Here is a 21721-nt window from a genome sequence, read left to right on the forward strand (position 1 = left end):
GGAAAGTGCGTGTACTTCAATGCAAGAAGCTTCAGGAACAAAGGTGATGAACTGAGAGCTTGGATACATAAATGGAATTATGATGTAGTGGCCATTAGGGTGACTTGGCTGGCACCAGGGCAGGAATGGAATCTCAATATTCCTGGATTTCAGTGCTTTAAAAGGGATAGAGAGGGGAGAAAAAGGGGAGGAGGGGTGACATTACTGGTCAAGGATACTATTACAGCTGCAGAAAGGGTGGGTAATGTAGCAGGATCCTCTTTTGAGTAAGTATGGGTGGAAGTCAGGAAGGGAACAGTTACTCTACTGGGGGTATTCTATAGGCCCCCTGCTGGCAGCAGAGATACCGAGGAGCAGATTGGGAGGCAGATTTTGGAAAGGTGCAAAAATAAAAAGGTTATTATCATGGGTGACTATAACTTCCCTAATATTGATTGGCTCTTGATTAGTTCCAAGGGTTTAGATGGGACAGAGTTTGTTAAGTGAGTCCAGGACGGATTTCTGTCACAGTATGTTGACAGGCCGACTGGGGGGAATGCCATACTAGATCTAGTATTAGGTAACGAACCGGGTCGGGTCACAGACCTGTCAGTGGGGGGACAGTGATCACCGCTCCCTAACCCTTAGCATTATCATGGAAAAGGACAGAATCAGAGAGGACAAGAAAATTTTTAATTGAGGAAGGGAAAATTATGAGGCTATAAGGCTAGATCTTGCGGGTGTGAATTGGGATGATGTTTTTGCAGGGAAATGTACTATGGACTTGTGGTCGATGTTTAGGGATATCTTGCAGGATGTTAGGGATAAATTTGTCCTGGTAAGGAAGATACAGAATGGTAGTGTGAAGGAATCATGGGTGACTAGTGAAGTGGAAAATCTAGTCAGGTGGAAGAAGGCAGCATACACGAGGTTTCGGAAGCAAGGATCAGATGGGTCTATTGAGGAGAATAGGGTAGCAAGAATGGAGCTTAATAAAGGGCTGAGAAGAGCAAGAAGGGGGCATGAGAAGGCCTTGGCAAGTAGGGTAAAGGAAAACCCCAAGGCATTTTTCAATTAAGTGAAGAACAAAACGATGAGAGGAGTGAAGGTAGGAACGATTAGAGACAAAAGTGGGACGATGTACCTGGAGGCTGTGGAAGAGAGCGAGGTCCTCAATGAATACATCTCTTCGTTATTCACCACTGAGACGGAACTTGATGACGGTGAGGACAATATGAGTGATGTTGATTTTCTGGAGCATGATAATATTAAGGGAGAGGAGGTGTAGGAGTTGTTAAAATACATTAGGATGGATAAGTCCCCGGGGCCTGACGTAATATTCCCCAGGCTGCTCCATGAGGCAAGGGAAGAGATTGCTGAACCTCTGGCAAGGATCTCTATGTCCTCGTTGTCCACGGGAATGGTACCAGAGGATTGGAGGGAGGCAAGTGTTGTCCCCTTGTTCAAGAAGGTAGTAGGGATAGTCTAGCCAATTATAGACCAGTGAGCCTTACGTCTGTGGTGGGAAAGCTGTTGGAAAAGATTCTTAGAGATAGGATCTATGGGCATTTAGAGAATCATAGTCTGATCAGGGATAGTCAGCATGGCTTTGTGAAAGGCAAATCGTGCCTAACAAGACTGATAGAGTTCTTTGAGGAGATGACGAGGCTTATAGATGAGGGTAGAGCAGTGGATGTGATCTGCATGGATTTTAGTAAGGCATTTGACAAGGTTCCCCATGGTAGGCTTATTCAGAAAATCAGAAGGCATGGGGTCCAGGGAAGTTTGGCCAGGTGGATTCAGAATTGGCTTGCCTGCAGAAGGCAGAGGATCGTGGTGGAGGGAGTACATTCCGATTGGAAGGTTGTGACTAGTGGTGTCCCACAAGGATCTGTTCTGGGACCTCTACGTTTTGTGATTTTTATTAATGACCTGGATGTGGGGTTAGAAGGGTGGGTTGGGAAATTTACAGACGACACAAAGGTTGGTGGTGTTGTAGATAGTGTAGAGGATTGTTGAAGATTGCAGAGAGACATTGATAGGATGCAGAAGTGGGCTGAGAAGTGGCAGATAGAGTATAACCCGGAGAAGTGTGAGGTGGTACACTTTGGTAGGACAAAATCCAAGGCAGAATACAAAGTAAATGGCAGGATACTTGGTAGTGTGGAGGAGCCGAGGGATCTGGGGGTACATGTCCACAGATCCCTGAAAGTTGCGTCACAGGTAGATAGGATAGTTAAGAAAGTCGAGGAATAGAGTTTAAGAGTCGCGATGCAATGATGCAGCTGTATAAAACTCTAGTTAGGCCACACTTGGAGTATTGTGTCCAGTTCTGGTCGCTTCACTATAGGAAGGATGTGGAACCATTGGAAAGGGTACCGAGATTTACCAGGATGCTGCCTGGTTTAGATGGTATGGATTATGATCAGAGATTAAGGGAGCTAGGGCTTTACTCTTTGGAGAGAAGGTGGATGAGAGGAGACATGATAGAGGTATTCAAGATATTAAGAGGAATAGACAGAGTGGACAGAGAGCGCCTCTTCCCCAGGGCACCACTGCTCAGTACAAGAGGACATGGCTTTATGATAATGGGAGGGAAGTTCATGGGGGATATTAGAGGAAGGTTTTCCACTCAGAGAGTGGTTGATGCGTGGAATGAGTCAGTGGTGGAGGCAGATACACTAGTGAAGTTTCAGAGACTACTAGACAGGTATATGGAGGAATTTATGGTTGGCGGTTATGTGGGAGGCAGGGTTTGAAGGTCAGCACAACATTGTGGGCCGAAGGGCCTGTAATGTGCTGTCCTATTCTATAGTCTATAATCTATGGTTTTCTGAACCGACATGTCAAGGACCCAAATAGGGAGCAGGCCATTCTAGACTGGGTATTGAGCAATGAGGAAGGATTAGTTACCATTCTTGTCGTGCGAGGCCCCTTGGGTAAGAGTGACCATAATATGGTGGAATTCTTCATTAAGATAGAGAGTGACATAGTTAATTCAGAAACAAAGGTACTGACCTTAAAGAAGGGTAACTTTGAAGGTACGAGACGTGAATTAGCTAAGATAGACTGGCAAATAATACTTAAATTGTACTTAAACAGTGGATATGCAATGGCAAGCTTTTAAAGATCGCATGGATGAACTACAACAATTGTTCATCCCAGTTTGGCAAAAGAATAAACCAGGGAAGGTAGCGCACCCGTAGGTGACAAGGGAAATTAAGGACAGTATCAAGTCCAAAGAGGAAACATACAAATTAGCCAGAAAACGCGGCACACCTGAGGACTGGGAGAAATTCACAGTCCAGCAAAGGAGGACAAAAGGCTTAATTCGGAAAGGGATAAAAAAGATTATGAGAGAAATCTGGCAGGGAACATAAAAAATGACTGTAAAAGTTTTTTATAAATATGTGAAAAGAAAAAAAAAAGATTGGTTAAGACAAATGTAGCTCCCTTACAGTCAGAAACTGGTGAATTAAACATGGGGAACAAGGACATGGCAGACCAATTGAATAACTACTTTGGTTCTTTCTTCACTAAGGAAGACATAAATAATCTTCCGGAAATAGTAGTGGACCGAGGGTCCAGTGAGATGGAGGAACTGAGGCAAATACATGTTAGTAGGGAAGTGGAGTTAGGTAAATTGAAGGGTTTAAAGGCAGACAAATCCCCAGGGCAAGATGGTCTGCATGCCAGAGTGCTTACGGAAGTAGCCCAAGAAATAGTGGATGCAACAGTGATAAATTTTCAAAACACTTTAGATTCTGGATTAGTTCCCGAGGATTGGAGGGTGGCTAATGTAACCACACTTTTTAGAAATGAAGGGAGAGAGAAACTGGGGAATTATAGGCCGGTTAGTCTGACATCGGTGGTGGGGAAAATGCTAGAGTCAGTTATCAAAGATGTGATAACAGCACATTTGGAAAGTGGTGAAATCATCGGAGAAAGTCAGCATGGATTTGTGAAAGGAAAATCATATCTGACGAATCTTATAGAATTTTTTGAGGATTTAACTAGTAGAGTGGGTAGGGGAGAACAAGTGGATGTGGTATATTTGGATTTTCAAAAGGCTTTTGACAAGGTCCCAGACAGGAGATTAGCATGCAGACTTAAAGCACACGGTATTGGGAGCATGGTATTGATGTGGATGGAGAATTGGTTGGCAGACAGGAAGCAAAGAATGGGAATAAACGAGACCTTTTCAGAATGGCAGGCAGTGACTAGTGGGGTAACTCAAGGCTCAGTGCTGGGACCTCAGTTGTTTACAATATATATTAATGATTTAGACGAGGGAATTCAATGCAGCATCTCCAAGGTTGAGGATGACACGAAACTGGGTGGCAGTGTTAGCTGTGAGGAGAATGCTAAGAGGATGCTAAGAGGGTGACTTGGATAGGTCAGGTGAGTGGGCAAATTCATGGCAGAAGCAATTTAATGTGGATAAATGCAAGGTTATCCACTTTGGTGGTAAGAACAGGAAAACAGATTATCATCTGAATGGTGGCCGATTTGGAAAAGTTGGTGGGGGGGGGGGGGGGGAGTGCAATGAGACCTGGGTGTCATTGTACACCAGTCATTGAAATTGGGCATGCAGGTACAGCAGGCGGTGAAAAAGGCGAATCATATGTTGGCATTCATAGCAAAAGGATTTGAGTACAGGAGCAGGGAGGTTCTACCGCAGTTGTACAAGGCCTTTGTGAGACCACACCTAGAGTATTGTGAGCAGTTTTGGTCCCCTATTCTGAGGAAAGCGATTCTTACCATAGAGGGAGTACAAAGAAGGTTCACTAGATTAATTCCTGGGATGGCAGGACTTTCATAAGAAGAAAGACTGGATCAACTAGGCTTATACTCGCTGGAATTTAGAAGATTGAGGGGGGATCTTACTGAAAGGTATAAAATTCTAAAGGGATTTGACAGGCACGATGCAGAAAGATTGTTCCTGATGTTGGGGGAAGTCCAGAATGAGGGGTCACAGTTTAAGGATAAAGGGGAAGCCTTTTAGGACCGAGATGAGGAAAAACCTCTTCACACAGAGAGTGGTGAATCTGTGGAATTCTCTGCCTCAGAAAACAGTTGAGAGGCCAGTTCATTTGCTATATTTAAGAGGGAGTTTCATATGGCCCTTGTGGCTAAAGGGATCAAGGGGTATGAAGAGAAAGCAGGTACAGGGTTCTGAGTTGGATGATCCTCCATGATCGTACTGAATGGCAGTGCAGGCTTGAAGGGCTGACTGGCCTACTCCTGCACCTATTTTCTATTTTTCTATGTTTCTATGAAACCTCCAGGGGTGCATTCAGGAATCGACCATGTACCGGGACAGTCTAGGAACAGCATGGTGCTTCACAGTGTGTTAAGTCTAGCCAGGGCTGTCTGCAGTTTTACAGTGCTTCAACACCCTGCCAGACGTCTGTTCAGTCCATGGTCATAATGTGGATTAAATGAAGTACAGCTTAACATTCGTGCAAATTGTGCTGAGTGGGACTTGAGCTGAAGGAACTGCTTCATTAGTTTTAGGGATACAGCACAGTGACAGACCCTTCCAGCTCATGCGCCCAATTACACCGATGTGACCAATTAACAGAGTGACCTCTACATCTGGATATGGACTGATTAAGGATAGTCAGCATGGCTTCGTGTGTGATAGGTCATCTCGAACCAAACTTATAGAGTTCTTCGAGGAATTTACCAGGAAAATTGATGATGAAGGCCAGGCAGTAGATGCTGTCCAGATGGACTTTAATACGGCAAGGACCCGCATGGGTGCTTGGTGAAGAGGTTTCAGTTGCTCGGCATTCAAGATGAGGTATTAAATTGGACTTGACACTGGCTTTGAGGGATAAGCCAGAGAGTTGCCTGTCTGAGTTGAGGCAGGTGACATGTACTGCAGGAATTGGTGTTGGATCTGTTGTTTGTCATCTATATCAAAGATCTGGATTATAATGTAGCTGACTGGATCAGCACATTTCCAATGACATCAATATTTGGGGTGTAGTGGAGAACAACGAAGTCTAACATGACTCGCAGCGGGATCTGAAACGTTAGGAAAAATGACTGAACATAGCAGATACAAATTAAAGCAGACAACTGCGTGATGTTGTACTTTGATAGGGCCAACCACGGTCTACACAGTGAATGTTGGGGCACTAAGGAATGTGATAGAGCAAAAAGATCTGGGAATACTAGTACATAATTAATTGAAAGTGGCGTCCTGGGTAGACAGGGTCATTAAGAAAACTTCTGGCGTATTGGCCTTCATAAACCAAAGTATTGAGTACAGGAGGTGGGATGTTATGTTGAAGTTGTGCAAGACATTGGTGAGGCCTAGTTTGGAGTATTGTGAGAAGTTTTGGTGACCTGCAGAAATGATGGAAATACCTGTCAAAGAGTTCAGTGAACATATTGCACAGACGGTGCCAGGTCTGGAAGACCTGAGTTATAACACAAATTTGAATAGATTAGGTCTGTAAACCTTGGAACGCAGAAAATCAAGAGGAGAATTGATAGAGGTATACAAAATTATGGGGGATATAAATAAGGAAAATGTAAGCAAGCTTTTTCCACTGACAATATCTGGGTCTACAACTAGAATCCACGGTGAATGTTTAAGGGGAATACATGGGGAAACACCTTCACTCAGAGTGTGAAACACATTGCCAGCCCAAAGTAGTGCATATAATGTCAATTTCAACATTTAAGAAGTTTGGATAGGTACATGGATGGAGGTCAGTGGGAGTAGGCAGTTTAAGTGGTTCAGCAAGGAATAGATCAGCCGATGGGCCTGTTTCTGTGTTGTACTTCTCTGTGACTCCATCTTCAGAATGTGGGAAAAAACCTGAAAATCCAGAAGAAACCCACACGGTCACGGAGAGACAGTACAAGCTCCTTAGTCTGCCTCGGGAATTGAACCGAGATCACTGATGTTGAAAGCAGTAGTCTAACAGCAACTCCACAATGTCACCCTAACCGTGGAAGAACTTCCTGATTCTCCCACTCTCAGACAATCTGGGATATGCTGCTGTGTTACCAGCCAGCATTGTTGGGATTCACAACACCTCAGCCGACTGCCAGCAACGTCTAGGGCTTTCTTGGGCAAGAGGACCTTGCTGGGTGTAGATGCCTGAGTGACTTATGGCCAAACAGTCAAAATACTGAACTGAGTTATTTTACAAAATATCAGAAAAGGTCTGAAGTGTTCCAACTCAGATACCAATTCACTGATAGAGATTTCCAGTCAAGACCATCCCTTTCCACAAACACTGACAGTTGGATTCCTAGTTTCAGTTATCTATGAACAATCGCTGTTCAACATCATTTCTGTCAAGTAATCAGTTTGAATCATTTATTTCATCACTCACCCTTGAGTTGCGAAGATAACTCACAAAAGCCACGGCTGACATTCATATGTTCATATGGATCAGGACCTGTTGACATCGAAAAACTTTCATGAAATTGAATCCAACATGCATTGTTAAATCTGGAAAGTTTCAATCTGATTTAGGTCAGAGTGCGTTATTTCATGGTACCAAATTCCTGGATTTCCTTCAGTATCCTTTCCAACTTTGGTAACTCCTTCCTCACTTCCACAAAGGATTCCCACATCATTCTCTGGGCCTTTGCGCCTTTCTCCGTCACCAGACTGAGGAAGAGTTTGGAACTCTCTGTCCGGTTTCCCCACTCCGCAAGCTCCTTGACTTCCTGTGAAGAACAACAGTGAAGATCGGATGGACAGACACAGAACGATGAGGAAAATATGCTCATTGATGGGACATTCAACTAGTCGTCTCATTGCCCAAGAGCACCGGGACAACCACCGGTCTGTCTCCTGGTCCATTCTGAAAATCTATGGGTTCAAGCAACGGAACCGAAACACGAACTGAACACAATTACAAGTCGGTATTATTATTGCAGAGTGACGTAATCACTTTTGCCACATTTCTTCATAATGCTTGTAGAGCTGTTACATGTTTTTGTTGGTGACGGCAATGTGAGGTAGGCATTGGCCATTCACCAGTGGATTATGGCTCGTTACAACTCTACTGTTCCTGCACAATGCATTGTCCTTCTCGCTGCTCTCTGGTCTGGGTCTGTCTCTTTCAGTGTGATGGAAGTGACATGGATGAGCTCAGTGAGAACATTTCCTACCCACAAACACTTGGGCTGATGACCTCTGTTGGCAGATACCACATTTGGAAAGTTGACTATCTTCGATTATATTGGATTGTGTCTTGATTGGTCTCTGGGACAACTCAACAAATCCCTGTTCATGATATTGACTGTCCTAAAGGATCCTCCGGGCTGATGTGGCCTGATCTAAAGTGAATTTCCGGAGTTGGTTATCAGATTCTATATCATGAATACATTCATACTGTCCTGGAAAAATGGAGCTGGTGAAAAACAGTGAAGCTTTATTGGCAGCAAAGAAAACTCTAAATACTCATTCAATAACACTTTTCTGTGCTACCAATTATTGAAACGTTTTTCATTTGCAAGTTGTTATTTTTGAACCGACCTGGTGTATGTGTGGTGCTGTGGGGAAATTCGGCAAGCTGGCGTCTTGAGTGTACACTTCCACCACTGTCATTGGTAATGAGAACTTGTGGCCAGATCAAAGTGGCAGGGAACGGGCCCGAAAGCGAGTAATCAGCCAATGTTTGGTCGATATCAGTGCTAGACCAGATCAAAAAGGTTCCGATGCCGCGGCTGCGAGCGAGGGTGTTTAGTTCACTGATTCACGAAGTTTACTCACATCTGCGGTACTGGTCTGGGCTCAAGGACTGGCTGCAGCAGTGAATGTGGCTCAGTGGCCGTGGACTCACTTTCCACGTTGGTGGTCTCTGCGGTTCATATTCTCGGTGTTAATTATTTACTTTTAGTGTTCGGACAATCTGTTCTGTTTATCAAACATTGGGTGTTTGGCGGCCTTTGTCATGTGAGTTTTTATTTTTTAAATGGGTTCTATTGTGTTTCTTCAATTTCTGTAAGAAAGTGAATCTCAGGGTTGTATACTGTATACATATTTCGATAATAAGTGTTGTTTGAAACTATGGAATGCGGAAGATAATTTGAGAAACAGGTGATAGGAAAGTTTTAGGGTGATATGGCCCATTTTCCTGTTGTGTGATTCTAATTCTAGGGTCACAACACATTGGCGAAATTCCAGGCACCTGGCTGTGTTCGGGAGTAATGTGACCACATCGATGTGGTAGCCAGGTGTCCCATCACACACGGCAGCAGCGAACTGGACATTTCCATCGTCCATGAGGAGAAATGAAATTAATCCCAAAGTGACCAAAGGCCTTGATGGGTATTTTGATCAGGTTTTCATTTCTAATGCTGATTCATTGAATCACATTTCTCTCAGCATTGTGTTGAGCTCAGCCTATTTGGACTGATGAATTAAGTTTGAATCTGCAGTTCGGAATTTTCTAATTCACTGATTTTCACCCTGGTGGGAAGGTTTTGGTCACAAAATTGTTCAGTGATCAATATCATCACTGCAGTGTACAGAAGCAAGAGGATGAGCCAGCCTGACCGTAGTCTCTCATCCCTCCTTTCACTAAAATGAACGGGATCCCAGCTGTTACTCCCAATCACCTCGTGTTCCTGTTCACTGAATTGTCCCTCCTGTCTCAACGTCCAGCTGAGTCCTTCTACCCGTTCTTCAATTGCAGGTTTCAGTCTCTCTCGGTAGAAAATAGTCAGGTGGAGCAGCTGATAATCTTCGCACTGCGTCAGGAGATCTGAGATCGTAGATTTGGAATCTGGGAATAGAAATATGAAAATGCAGTACTGTGCAACATGGAGTGGAGAGCGAGTTGGTAAAGATGATGGGGAGCAAATTATGTTGGAAAAGGTGATTATGGAGCATGCGCCGCAGGGAGGGCATGAGACCCATGGCAAAGATGGTGTGAGGAGTGTGGGGCAGATTGCAGAGAGGGTGGGAGGGGTGTAGGACAGTAGCAGTAAAGGAGTGCCTGGGGTGGGGTGTAGTGAGAGCATGGACACATTCAGCCCTGAGACACGAGACAAGGTCATTTGATTCCAAACAACTGGATTATTGATCATTACAGAATATCTCTCTGGTGTTCTTTCCCTTCTCGTTTCCAAACCATGATTCGCCTCGCTTTGACCCCTTCCAACATTGTACACAATAAAGACCCATATCAGAGTCAGGTTTATTATCACTCACACATGTCACTTTTTTTTTGTTTTGCAGCTGCAGTTACATAAAATTACTACAGTATTGCGCAAAAGTGTTGGAGACATATAAACAGCTAGGGTGCCAAAGATGCAGCCAGTTAGAATGCCTTGCATGGTACGTCTAGAAATTTGCGCAATACTGATTTTGGTGACATACCAAATCTCCTCAAACTCCTGATGAAATATAGCCTTCTGAATAGCTGCATCGATATTTTGGGTCCAGGTTAGGCCCTCAGACATAGTGACACCCAGGAACTTGAAACTGCTCACTCTCTCCACCTGATCTCTCTTTGAGAACTTGTGTGTGTTCCCTTGTTATACCCTTTCTGAAGTTCTTTGGTTTTACTGGCATTGAGCGCAAGGTTGTCGCTCGATCACTATCTAATGTATCTCGCTCCCGTTCGCCCCTCATCACCATCTGAAAGTCTGGCAACAATGGTTTTATTGTCAGCAAATTTATAGATGGCATTTAAGTTGTGCTGGCTACAAAGTCCAATTCTACATAAATCTGAACCCTCCACTCACCCCTCCCCCCTCCGCACCAGTTCCTTAGCTATGCATTCATCTGCCAAGTCATCGTATATTTATCCCCACGCTGGCCAGTAATCCTGAAATTACTACTCTGGTAGGCCTGTTTTCTACCTAGCTCCCTGAAATCTCTTACCAGAACCACCTCACCTTTACTACCTGTGCTACTCGCTCCTTCTGCACTTTTTAAATGATGTGGAACTGAACCGAATCGTCCTTGGCACCTGGGAGGCAACATAACATACGGGACTCTGCATCGTGCCCACAAAATCTCATCTCTGTTCCTCCGACTAAGGAATCTTCCATCATCACTACATCTCTGTTCTCTTCTGAGCCACAGCAGAAGAAACTGTTCAAGATATTCCTGTATTCTCCAGCTAAGCTTTTTTTTTACTGCATATGTAGAAGTGCCAGCAATGATCTTTCAGGAATTCATTGATTCTGGCATGGCTCACAAGGAATGGCAAATTGCAAATTTTGCTACTCTCTTCAATAATGGACTGGGTCAGAAGAAATGAAATTATAGGCTTGGTAGTCTGAAATCACTGGCTGCAAAAGTTTAGATGTCGATTGTTAAGGGTACTTGATACTCTTAAGGGTACCAAGGGTAGTTGGTTTCGGGTACTTGGAGGCACATGATAAAAGTACACCGTGGTCAGCATGGATTTCTCAAGGAAAAATTGTGCCTGACAAATCTGTTGGAATTCTTTGTAGAAATAATAAACAGGATAGACAAAGGAGAATCCGTGGATAATGTGTGCTTAGATTTTCAGAAGGCTTTTGACAAGTTGCCACCCAAGAGGCTGCTGAACATGTTACGTGTCCACGGCGTTACAGGAAAAGTTCTAGCATGGATTAAGGATTGGCTGATTGGCTGTAGGCAAAGAGTAGGACAAAGGGTTTCTATTTCTGGTTGGCTACTGGTGACTAGTCGTGTTCCATAGACATCTGTGTTGGGAACGTTATACTTCAATGATTTCGATAACAGAATTAAAGGCTTAGTGGCCAGATTTCCAGATGATATGAGGAGGAGAAGGTAGTTTTGAGGAAGTAGAGAGGCTATCCTCGGAACGCGGAAGTACTTGGACTGATTGGGAGAATGGGCGAAGATATGGCATGTTTAATACAGTGTCGGGAAATGTCTGATCATTCACTTTGTTAGAAGGAATAAAAGGGTTGTCCTTTTACTGAATGGAATGAAAATTCAATAACCTGAGGTACAAAGCGGCATGGGAGTGCTTGTGCAGGATGTCTTCAATGTTGATTTGCAGGTTGAGTCGGTGGTGATAAAAGCAAATGCAATTAATTTCGAGTGGACTAAAATATAAAAACAAGTATGTAACGTTGAGTCTTTATAAAGCACTGGCGAGGCCCCACCTTGAGTGATGTGAGGGTTTTGGTTCCTTATCGAAAGAAATGGTGTGCTGACATTGGAGAGGTTTCAAAGAAAGATCATAAGAATGTTTACGGGAATGAGTTGCCATATGAGGGGCATATGAGGAGCGTCTGACGGCTCTGGACCTCTACACAGGAATTCAGGAGAATGAGGGTGACCTCATTGAAACCTGTCTAATTTTGAAATAATGGATGTGCAGAAGACGATTTGTATGGTGGAGGAGTCTAAGAACAGAGAACACAGAGTCAGAATACAGGGACTTCTGTTTACAACGGTGATGAGGATGAATATCATTCACCAGAGAGTGGTGAATCTGTGGAATTCGTTGATATAGGCAGCTGTGGAGGTCAAGTCATTTGGTACGTTTAAGGAAGAGGTTGTTAGTATTCGTGATTAGTCAGGGCCTGAAGCGATAAGGCTAGAAGGCAGGAGACTGTGGCTGAGAGGCAAAATTGATCAGACATGATTAAATGCTGGACTGTGCTCGTTGAGCCAAATGACCTAGTTCTATTCCTGTATCTTATGGATCGATTCAAAACAGATTAGTATGAATTTATTCCCTATCGTGACTCCTTGAAATTCTCTTGCACAAACTGTTTAGGACTGGAATCTTAAACACGTTCAAGGCGGAAGTATCAAAGATTCTGGAAAAAGAGCAAAAAAGTCATAGTGAGGACAGGCTTCATTAATTGTGATCTTACTCAATGGTGCAAGAGGATCAGCAGCCATTTGCCCCACCTAGTTCCTGCTTGCATTCACCCTAAATATTCAAACCCACCAATGTCAAAAAGTACCTCTGGTCCTTGGCAGAAATGCACTGCAGATATTTGCTGGCCAGATTTCAACAGCATCTCTGAAACCCACAGTCAAAAAGATAGCAAGTGCAACACGTGCAGCACTGCCCTGTGCACGAAACACACTTAGAGAAATAGCCTTCCCTTCCACATTACCATCAAAATTCTGAATCATCTTCGAAACTGCCCCGTTCTCATGCGGTTTGGCTTGATTGGAATCAACACCTCACTCACCGGGCAACTGACAGACAATACATTACATCCTTACCGGAGACACAGATCCCTAAATATTTCAATATACAAAGTTCCGAGAAACAAAGCAAGAGTGATCTGAGATATCTCTGCCAGAAATTCTTCAAATGATAAACTCTGGAAGGACAAGGTTTAAGGAAACTGGGGTGGTTTCTTTGGAAATGTGTGATTCTTTCAAGGTATTATTTAGAACAATTATTTCGAGGTAAATGAATTCAGACATGCCATGCTGAATAACTAGGTGAGACTATCCTTTGGCATTTCAGTCAAATAGCACGAATCAAGAGTTTCAGGCATTTGTGGAAGGATTAATGAGAAAACGAATATTCTGACTTTCCATTTCTAGGGTGGTACAAGTTTACATCCCTCTTTTCCAAGAATGAATATTTTCTGTCTGATACACAGCACACAACAAATGGGAGTACATACACCATCTCAGAGACACCACACTGTGATGGGAGGACAGCCCCTGTCTGAGAGACACCACCCTGTAGATGGGAGAACATTCCGTCTCAGCGACACCACACTGTGATGGGAGAACATTCCCAGTCTGAGAGACACCACACTGCAGATGGGAGAACATTCCCTGTCTCAGAGACACCGCACTGTGATGGGAGACCATTCCCTGTCTCAGAGACACCGCACTGTGATGGGAGAACATTCCCTGTCTGAGAGACACCGCACTGCAGATGGGAGAACAGACCCTGTCTGACAGATACCAAACTGCACCTTCTCTATTTCATTCCCCATTTGCCCGGCTCACCTTAATTCATTGCCTGCCCATCACATCCTTCTGGTTCTCCTTCCCCCTTTTTCTTTCTTCCATGGGCTTCTGTCGTCTCCTATTAGATTTCCCCTCTCCAGTTCTGTATGTCTACCACCAAATGACTTCCCAACTCTTTACTTCATCCATCGCAACCCCTTCCCCACCCGATTTGACCTACCTCTTTGTGTTTCTCCAGTCACTACCCCATCCCTCTAACTCTGACTCCTCACATTTTTCTTTCCTCCTGTCCTGCTGATGGGACCCGGCCCAAAACGTCAACTGTTCTTTATTCTTAGTGGATTCTATATTGGGTTTCTGGGAAAAGTTAAGGGAGTGGTAGTACATGGTTACCTCTCTGAGTGGAAGTCGGGACCAGTGGAATGTTACGGTAATCAGTTCTGAACCCTTTGTTGTTTGTCATCTGGATGAAAATGTGGTTACCTAGGGTCACAAATTAAAGCATCCTGACTGAATGCATCAGTGCCTGGTATGGGAGCGGTACTTCCCTCAGTCAGAGGACACTGCAGAGACTGGTGCAGACAGTCCAGTGCATCTGTAGACGTGAACCTCCCACTTTTAATGACATTTATTAAAAAAAAACTGGTGTGTAAAAAGGACCCGAATGATCATTGGGGACCCGACTTAACCTAATGGCAAACTGTTCCAGCTGCTACCATCTGTGAAACGGTACTGCAGCATAAAAGCCAGGACCAACAGGATCCGGGACAGCTTCTTCCATCAGACCATCAGACTGATTAAGTCAGAAACGTTAAATAAACATTTTTACTCCTCTTTTTTCAAGGTAGTGCATCGGGTGCATATGTCACAGGCCAAATTAACCTGTATTTTTTTTCTAATATTAATCCTATTTGTGATAGATGTAATATTGAGGTGGCTATATTAATACATATGTTCTGGTCTTGGATCAAGTTAGATAATTTTTGGAAAGAAGGAAACTTTGTCAAAGGTTCTAAATTTGGATTTACAACCGAAATTACTTACAACAATTTTAGGGATCATTCCTTCGGAACCAGAAGATATTCCTGCTTCCACTCAACGGATGATTGCTTTCACAACTATATTGGCTAGAGAGCCATTCTGCGTTAATGGAAGGATTCTAATCAACCTACTGTTATTTATTGGCTTACCTCCATTATGTTTCAGTTCAGAGAAAATAAGAAGTCGGTCATTTGATACATCCTCTAAATTAGAGGAAACTTAGAGACCTTTTATTCAATATTTTCATATGCTCTGAATTATAGCCCTTCCAGTTACTTTTTTGAAGTTTTGGATTTGATCAGAAATTATTCTTTTTGGCTTTCACTCAGTTTGAGCTTTCACTCACTTTTGGGTTTACGCCAATTATAAAGGTTTCTTTATCTTTGTTTTCCTTTTATGGATAAGAGGAGAATCAATTACCTTTCTCTTTATCATATACTATTAGATTAATACTTTGTTTGATCTTGATAATGTAAATTTTTCCTTTTATTCGAACTGACATTGATATAGACATTCGTGATCATTGTCCTCCCGTTTATATATATATATATATATATACACACACAGATACATATATATATTTTTTCACTTAAATAATAAAATTGATAAAGAAGATTTTTTTTCACTCCTCATGTATATTGAAATTTAGCTACAAATTGGCATGTATGATGTTGTGGCCATCTCTGAAACTTGTCTAAAGGATAGCTGTCATAGGGATCACAACGTCCAAGGATATATGGTGTATTGGAAAGATAGGTTAGTAGGCAGAGGGGGTGGTGTGGCCTTGTGCATAAAAAAGTTATTGTATCATTAGAAAGGGATGACATGGGATCGGAAGCAGCAGATTCTTTATGGGATGAACTAAGAAATGGCGAGGGTAAGTGGACCCTAATGGCAGTTCTGTATAGGCCTCCATACAGCATCCGGGATGTGGTTTACAAATTACAGTAGGAGATAGAAAAGGGGTGCGAGAAGGGCAATCTCATGATAATCATTGGGAATTTTAACATGAAATTGGATTTGGAAAACCAGGCCAGTACTGGACCTCAAGAAAGAGAGTTTGTAGAATGCCTAAAGGATGGTTTTTTAGAACAGTTTATTGTTGAGCCCACAAGGGCTATTCTGGACTGGGTGCTGTGCAATGAACTGGAGGTGATAAGAGAGCTTAAGGGTAAGGAGCCCTTAGGGAGCAGTGATCACAATATGATCGAGTTCACTTTGAAATTTGAGAAGAAGAAACTAAATTCCAGTATGTCGGTATTTCAGTGGAATAAAGGGATTTGCAATGTATGAGAGGACAAATGGCCAAGGTTGACCTGAAAGGCACACTAGCAGGAAGGACAGCAAAGCAGAAATGGCTGGAGTTTCTGAAAAATGTAAGGTAAGTACAGACAGATATATTCCAAATAAGATGAAATTTTCGAATGGAAGTAAGACACCACCATGGCTGGCATGTCAGAGCCAAAGTAAAAGTAAATGATAGAGGATTGGAAAGCTTTTAAAAATATGCAGAAAGGAACTAAAAGGATCATTAGGGAGGAAAATATTGTTTATGAAAGGAAGCTGGCAACTAATACCAAACAAGATAGCAAATGTTTTCTTTAAGTATATAAAGAGTAGATATAGGACATTACAAAATTACGCTTGTGGTATTGTAATGAGAGATACAGAAATGACAGAGGAACTGAATGTGTATTTTACATCGGTCTCCACAGTGGAAGACATCTGCAGTTTACCAGATATTCAAGAGTGTCAGGGAAGTGAAGTAGGCGCAGTAAAAATTACGACTGAGAAGGGGCCCGGGAAGCTTTATGCTCTGAGGGTGCGTAAATCTCCTGGACCTGATGGAATGCACCCTCGGGTTCTGAAGGAAGTAGCGGGAGAGACTGATGAGACAATAACTAAGATCTTTCAAAATCGATAGATTCTGGTATTGTATCTGATGACTGGAAAAATTGCAAATGGTATTCTGCTACTTAAGAGGGTTGGGAGGCAGCAGAAAGTAAACTATAGACCTGTTAGCCTGACTTCAGTGATTTGAGAAGTTGTTGGAATCGATAGATAGGGATGACACTACGGAGTACCTGGAGGCACATGGCAAGACAGGCCAAATCCAGCATGGTTTCCTGAAAGGAAAATCCTGCCTGACTAACCTACTGCATTTTTTTTCTGGAAGTTACCAGCAGGGTAGACAAACGAGATGCAGTGGAAGTGGTGTACTTGGATTTTCAGAAGTACTTTGAGAGGTGCAACACAGGAGGCTGCTTAGCAATATGCAGACATCGCATCCTGCAGAAACTCATTTCAAGTCAAGTCAAGTCACTTTTATTGTCATTTCGACCATAACTGTTGGTCGAAATGAGGTCCAATACTGGCATGGTTTTCTCAATCCAATTTCATGTTAAAATTCCCAATGATTGCTAAGCTGGTACATAGTAAAAATGAGACAACGTTTTTCAGGACCACGGTATTACAGGGCACAGTACAAAAAAACTAGACTGAACTACGTAATAAAAAAATACAACACAGAGAAAGCTAGACTACAGACCTACACAGGAATGCATAAAGCGCACAAAAACAGTGCATACATTACAATAAATAATAAACAGGACAGTAGGGCAAGGTGTCAGGCCAGGCTTCGGGTATTGAGGAGTCTGATAACTTGAGGGAAGAAGCTTGGGGACTGTTACATAGTCTGGTCGTGAGAGCCTGAATGCTTTGGAGCCTTTTCCCAGATGGCAGAAGGGAGAACAGATTGTGTGACGGGTGCATGGGGACCTTCATAATACTGTTTCCTTTGCGGATGCAGCGTGTAGTGTAAATGTCCATGATGGTGGGAAGAGAGACCCTGATATTCTTCTCAGCTGACCTAACTATCCGCTGCAGGGTCTTGCGATCCAAGATGGTGACATTTCTGAACCAGGCAGTGATGCAGCTGCTCAGGATGCTCTCAATACAACCCCTGTAAAAAGTGATAAGGATGGGGGGTGGGAGATGGACTTTCCTCAGCCTTCGCAAAAAGTAGAGACGCTGCTGGGCTTTCTTTGCTATGGAGCTGGTGTTGAGGCACAAGGTGAGATTCTCCGTCAGGTGAATACCAAGAAATTCGGTGCTCTTTACGATCTCTACCGAGGAGCCGTCGATGTTCAGTGGGGAGTAGTCGCTCTGTGCCCTCCTGAAATCAACAACCATCTCTTTTGTTTTGTGCACATTCTAATACAGGTTGTTAGCCGCTGCACCTCCTATCTGTACACTGACTCATCGCTCTTGCTGATGAGACCCACCACGGTCGTGTCATCGGCGAACTTGATGATGTGGTTCGAGCTGTGTGTTGCAGCACAGCCGTGGGTCAGCAGAGTGAACAACAGTGGACTGAGCACACAACCATAAGGGAAGGATTCAATTCAGGGAGCAATTCAGCGCGGTAGCACAATTAATTTGCGGTAGACTGCCGGAACTTCCGGCAGAGGTGGGATGTTTGCAATAGAGTAGCTCCTTAGCAGCTAGCCAGCTAGTTTAAATAACGTTTGCTCCGCTAATGAACGAATGACACCTGTTAAACTCACCTCAACAGTGATTTAACCCACCATCGGCAATAGAAAAGTCACTGTTGCAAACAGTGCCGCGTGAAACACTGTCATTATTTCTGACCCCTATTAGGCAGGGGAACACTTCAGTGTAGTCTGGGGTGAAGTACCTTCTGCATTTTCTTTTTTGGAATACTCTGCCATGGCGCTCTCTCTCTTTCGCTCGCGCGCGCTCTCAAAAAATCAATTTCCGGGATATCGTATATAATTTGCGGGCACCAAGAAGCCGCAATCAATATGCGGGACACTTCCAGAACTTCTGGGAGAGGTGGGATGTCTGAATATGAGCCCATGGAATTACATGGAAGCTACTAGCAAGGGTGAGCATTGGTTGATCGGCAGAAAGCAGAGAGTGGAAATGAAGAGATCCTATTCTTGCTGGCTGCCGGTTACCCTTGGAGTGCCACAGTTGTCGCTGCTGGGATTGATGCTCTTTACGATGTATGTCAATGATTTATACTATGGTATTAATGGATTTGTGGCTAAATTGCCCATGACACAAAGATAGGTGGAGGAGCGGGTAGTGATGAGGAAACAGAGAGACGCAGAGAGACTGAGATAGTTTAGGGGAATGGGCAAAGAAGTGGCAAATGAAATACGAAGTTATAAAGTGTATGGTCATGCATTTTGGTGGAAGAAATAATCGGGTAGATTATTGTTTAGATAGAGAGAGAATTCAAAATACAGAGATGCAAAGGGACTTGGGAGTTCTTCTGCAAGATACCCTAAAGATTAACCCCCAGGTTGGTGAAGAAGACGAATGCAATGTTAGCATTCATTTCTAGAGGTATAGAATATAAGAGCAGGGATGTGATGGCGAGGCTTTAGAAGGCAGTGGTGAGACTGCACAGAGTATTGTATGCAGTTTTGGGCTCCTTATTTTAGAAAGGACATACTGACATTGGCGAGGGTTCCGAGAAGATTCAGAATGAATCCAGGAATGAAAGGGTTAACTTATGAGGAATTTTTGGTAGCTTTTGGGCTGTATTCCCTGGAGTTCAGGAGAATGAAAGGAGGATTCCATAGAAATATTCTGAATATTAAAAGGTCTGATCAGATTAGATATGGCAAAGTTATTTTCCATGCAGGGGCGTTTAGGACAAGAGAACACGACCTCAGGATTGAAGAATGTCCATTCAGAACAGAGATGCAGAGAAATTACTTTAGTCATAGGGTGGAAAATCTGTGTAATTGGTTGCTACGAGTGGATCTTCTCTCCAATGTCAGTGTATCCTTTCTGAAATAAGGAGCCCAAAGCTGCGCACAATAGTGCAGTCTCACGATTGCCTCAGAGAGCCTCAACATCACATCCCTGCTCTTATATTCTATACCTCTAGAAATGAATGTCAACATGGCATTCACCTTCTTCACCACCGACATGGAGATTAGCCTTTAAGGTACCTTGCACAAGGACTCCGAAGTCCCTTTGCAACTCTGCATTTTGAATTCTCTCCTTATCTAAAAAATAGTCTCCCTGATTTTCTTCTTCCACCAAAGTGCATGACCATGCAATTTCCAACTTTGTATTTCATTTGCTACATCTTTGCCCATTTCCCTAAACTATCTAAGTCTCTCTGTAGACTCTCTGTTTCCTCAGCACTACCAGCCCCACCACCTACCTTTGTATCATCGGCAAATTTAGCCACAAATCCATTAATACCATCGTCCAAATCATTGACATACATTGTAAAAAGCAGCGATCCCAACATTTGACCCCTGTGGAACCTCACTGGTAACCAGCAGCCAGCCAGAATAGGATCCATTTATTGCCATTCTCTGCTTTCTGCCGACCAGCCAATGCTCCACCCACGCTAGTGACTTCTCTGTAACTCCATGGGTCCTTTCTTGCTAAGCAGCCTCATGTGCGGCACCTTGTCAAAGACCTTCAGAAAATCCAAGTATACCACACCTACTGCATCTCCTTTGTATACCATGCTTGTAATTTCCTCAATGAATTTAAGCAGGTTTGTCAGGCAGGATTTTCCTTTCAAGAAACCATGCTGGCTTTGGTCTGTCCTGTCCCGTGCCTCCAGATATTCCGTAATCTCATCGCTAACAATGTATTCCAAGAAATTCCCAATCATTGATGTCAGCCTAACAATTCCATAATTTCCTTTCTGCTGACTCCCACCCTTCTTAAATAGCGGAGTAACATCTGCAATGTTCCACTCATCTGGTCCAATGCCAGAATTTATGAATTCTTGAAAGATCATCGTTAATACCTCAAATTACTCCAGCTACTTCATTGAGAGCCCGAGGGTGCATTCCATTAGGTCCAGGCGATTTATCCACACTCAGACGTTAGCCTTCTCAGTCATAATTTTCACTGCACAGACTTCACGTCCCTGACATTCTTGAATGCCCGGTATACCACAGACGTTTTCTACTGTGAAGACTGATGCAAAATACGCATACAGCTCCTCTGTCATCTCTGCATCTCTCATTACAGCATCTCCAACGTCATTTTGTATTGGTCCTCTGTTTACCCTTGACTCTCGTTTACCTTTTATATACTTAAAAAAAATTTTAGTATCTTCTTCGATATTAATCGCCAGCTTCCTCTCATAATTTATCTTTTCCCTCTTAATGACCTTCTCAGTTTCCTTCTGCATGTTTTTGAAACTCTCTAATCCTCTATTTTCCCACCAGCTCTGACTTCCTTGCATGCCCTCTCTTTTGCTTTTACTTTGGTTCTGACTTCACTTGTCAGCCATGGTAGTGTCCTTTCTGCCTTTGAAAATTTCTTCCTATTTGGAATATATCTGGCTTGTTCTTCTCTCATTTTTCGCAGAACCTCCAGCCATTGTTGCTCTGCTGTCCTTCCTGCAAATGCCCCTTTCCAGTCAACATCGGCCAGTTCCCCTCTCATGCCATTGTAATTTCCTTTACTCCACTGAAATTCTGACAGATTGGATTTTATTTTTCCCTCTCAAATTTCAATGTGAACTTGATCATATTGTGATCACTGTTCCCTAAGGGTTCCTTAAACTTAAGCTCTCTTCACCTCCGGATCATTGCACAACATCCAATCTAGCACAGCCAATCCCCTAGTGGGCTCAACAACGAGCTATTCTAAAACACCCTCCTTTAGACATTCAACAAATGCTCTCTCTTGAGGTCCTGAACTGACCTGGTTTTCCCAATCCACTTTAATGTTAAAATCCCCAACGATCATCATGATATTGCCTTTCTGACATGTCTTTTCGATCTCCTGCTG

The 21721-nt window shown here is 43.2% G+C and overlaps 1 protein-coding gene across 1 annotated transcript in view; it reads right to left on the minus strand.

Annotated features, from left to right (window-relative positions):
* Positions 1–21721, minus strand: part of LOC132390488 (NACHT, LRR and PYD domains-containing protein 3-like) — a 48267-nt gene that overhangs the window by 11401 nt on the left and 15145 nt on the right. The window contains exons 7-9 of the mRNA XM_059963099.1: positions 9577–9743; positions 7506–7677; positions 7338–7403 (exon numbers count right to left, since the gene is read on the minus strand). Of these exons, the coding sequence (XP_059819082.1) occupies positions 7338–7403; positions 7506–7677; positions 9577–9743 (405 nt within the window). The remainder of the gene's footprint in view (positions 1–7337; positions 7404–7505; positions 7678–9576; positions 9744–21721) is intronic.

Source organism: Hypanus sabinus, unplaced genomic scaffold (genome assembly GCF_030144855.1).
Source record: "Hypanus sabinus isolate sHypSab1 unplaced genomic scaffold, sHypSab1.hap1 scaffold_929, whole genome shotgun sequence".
In the NCBI taxonomy this organism is placed as follows: Eukaryota; Metazoa; Chordata; class Chondrichthyes; order Myliobatiformes; family Dasyatidae; genus Hypanus; species Hypanus sabinus.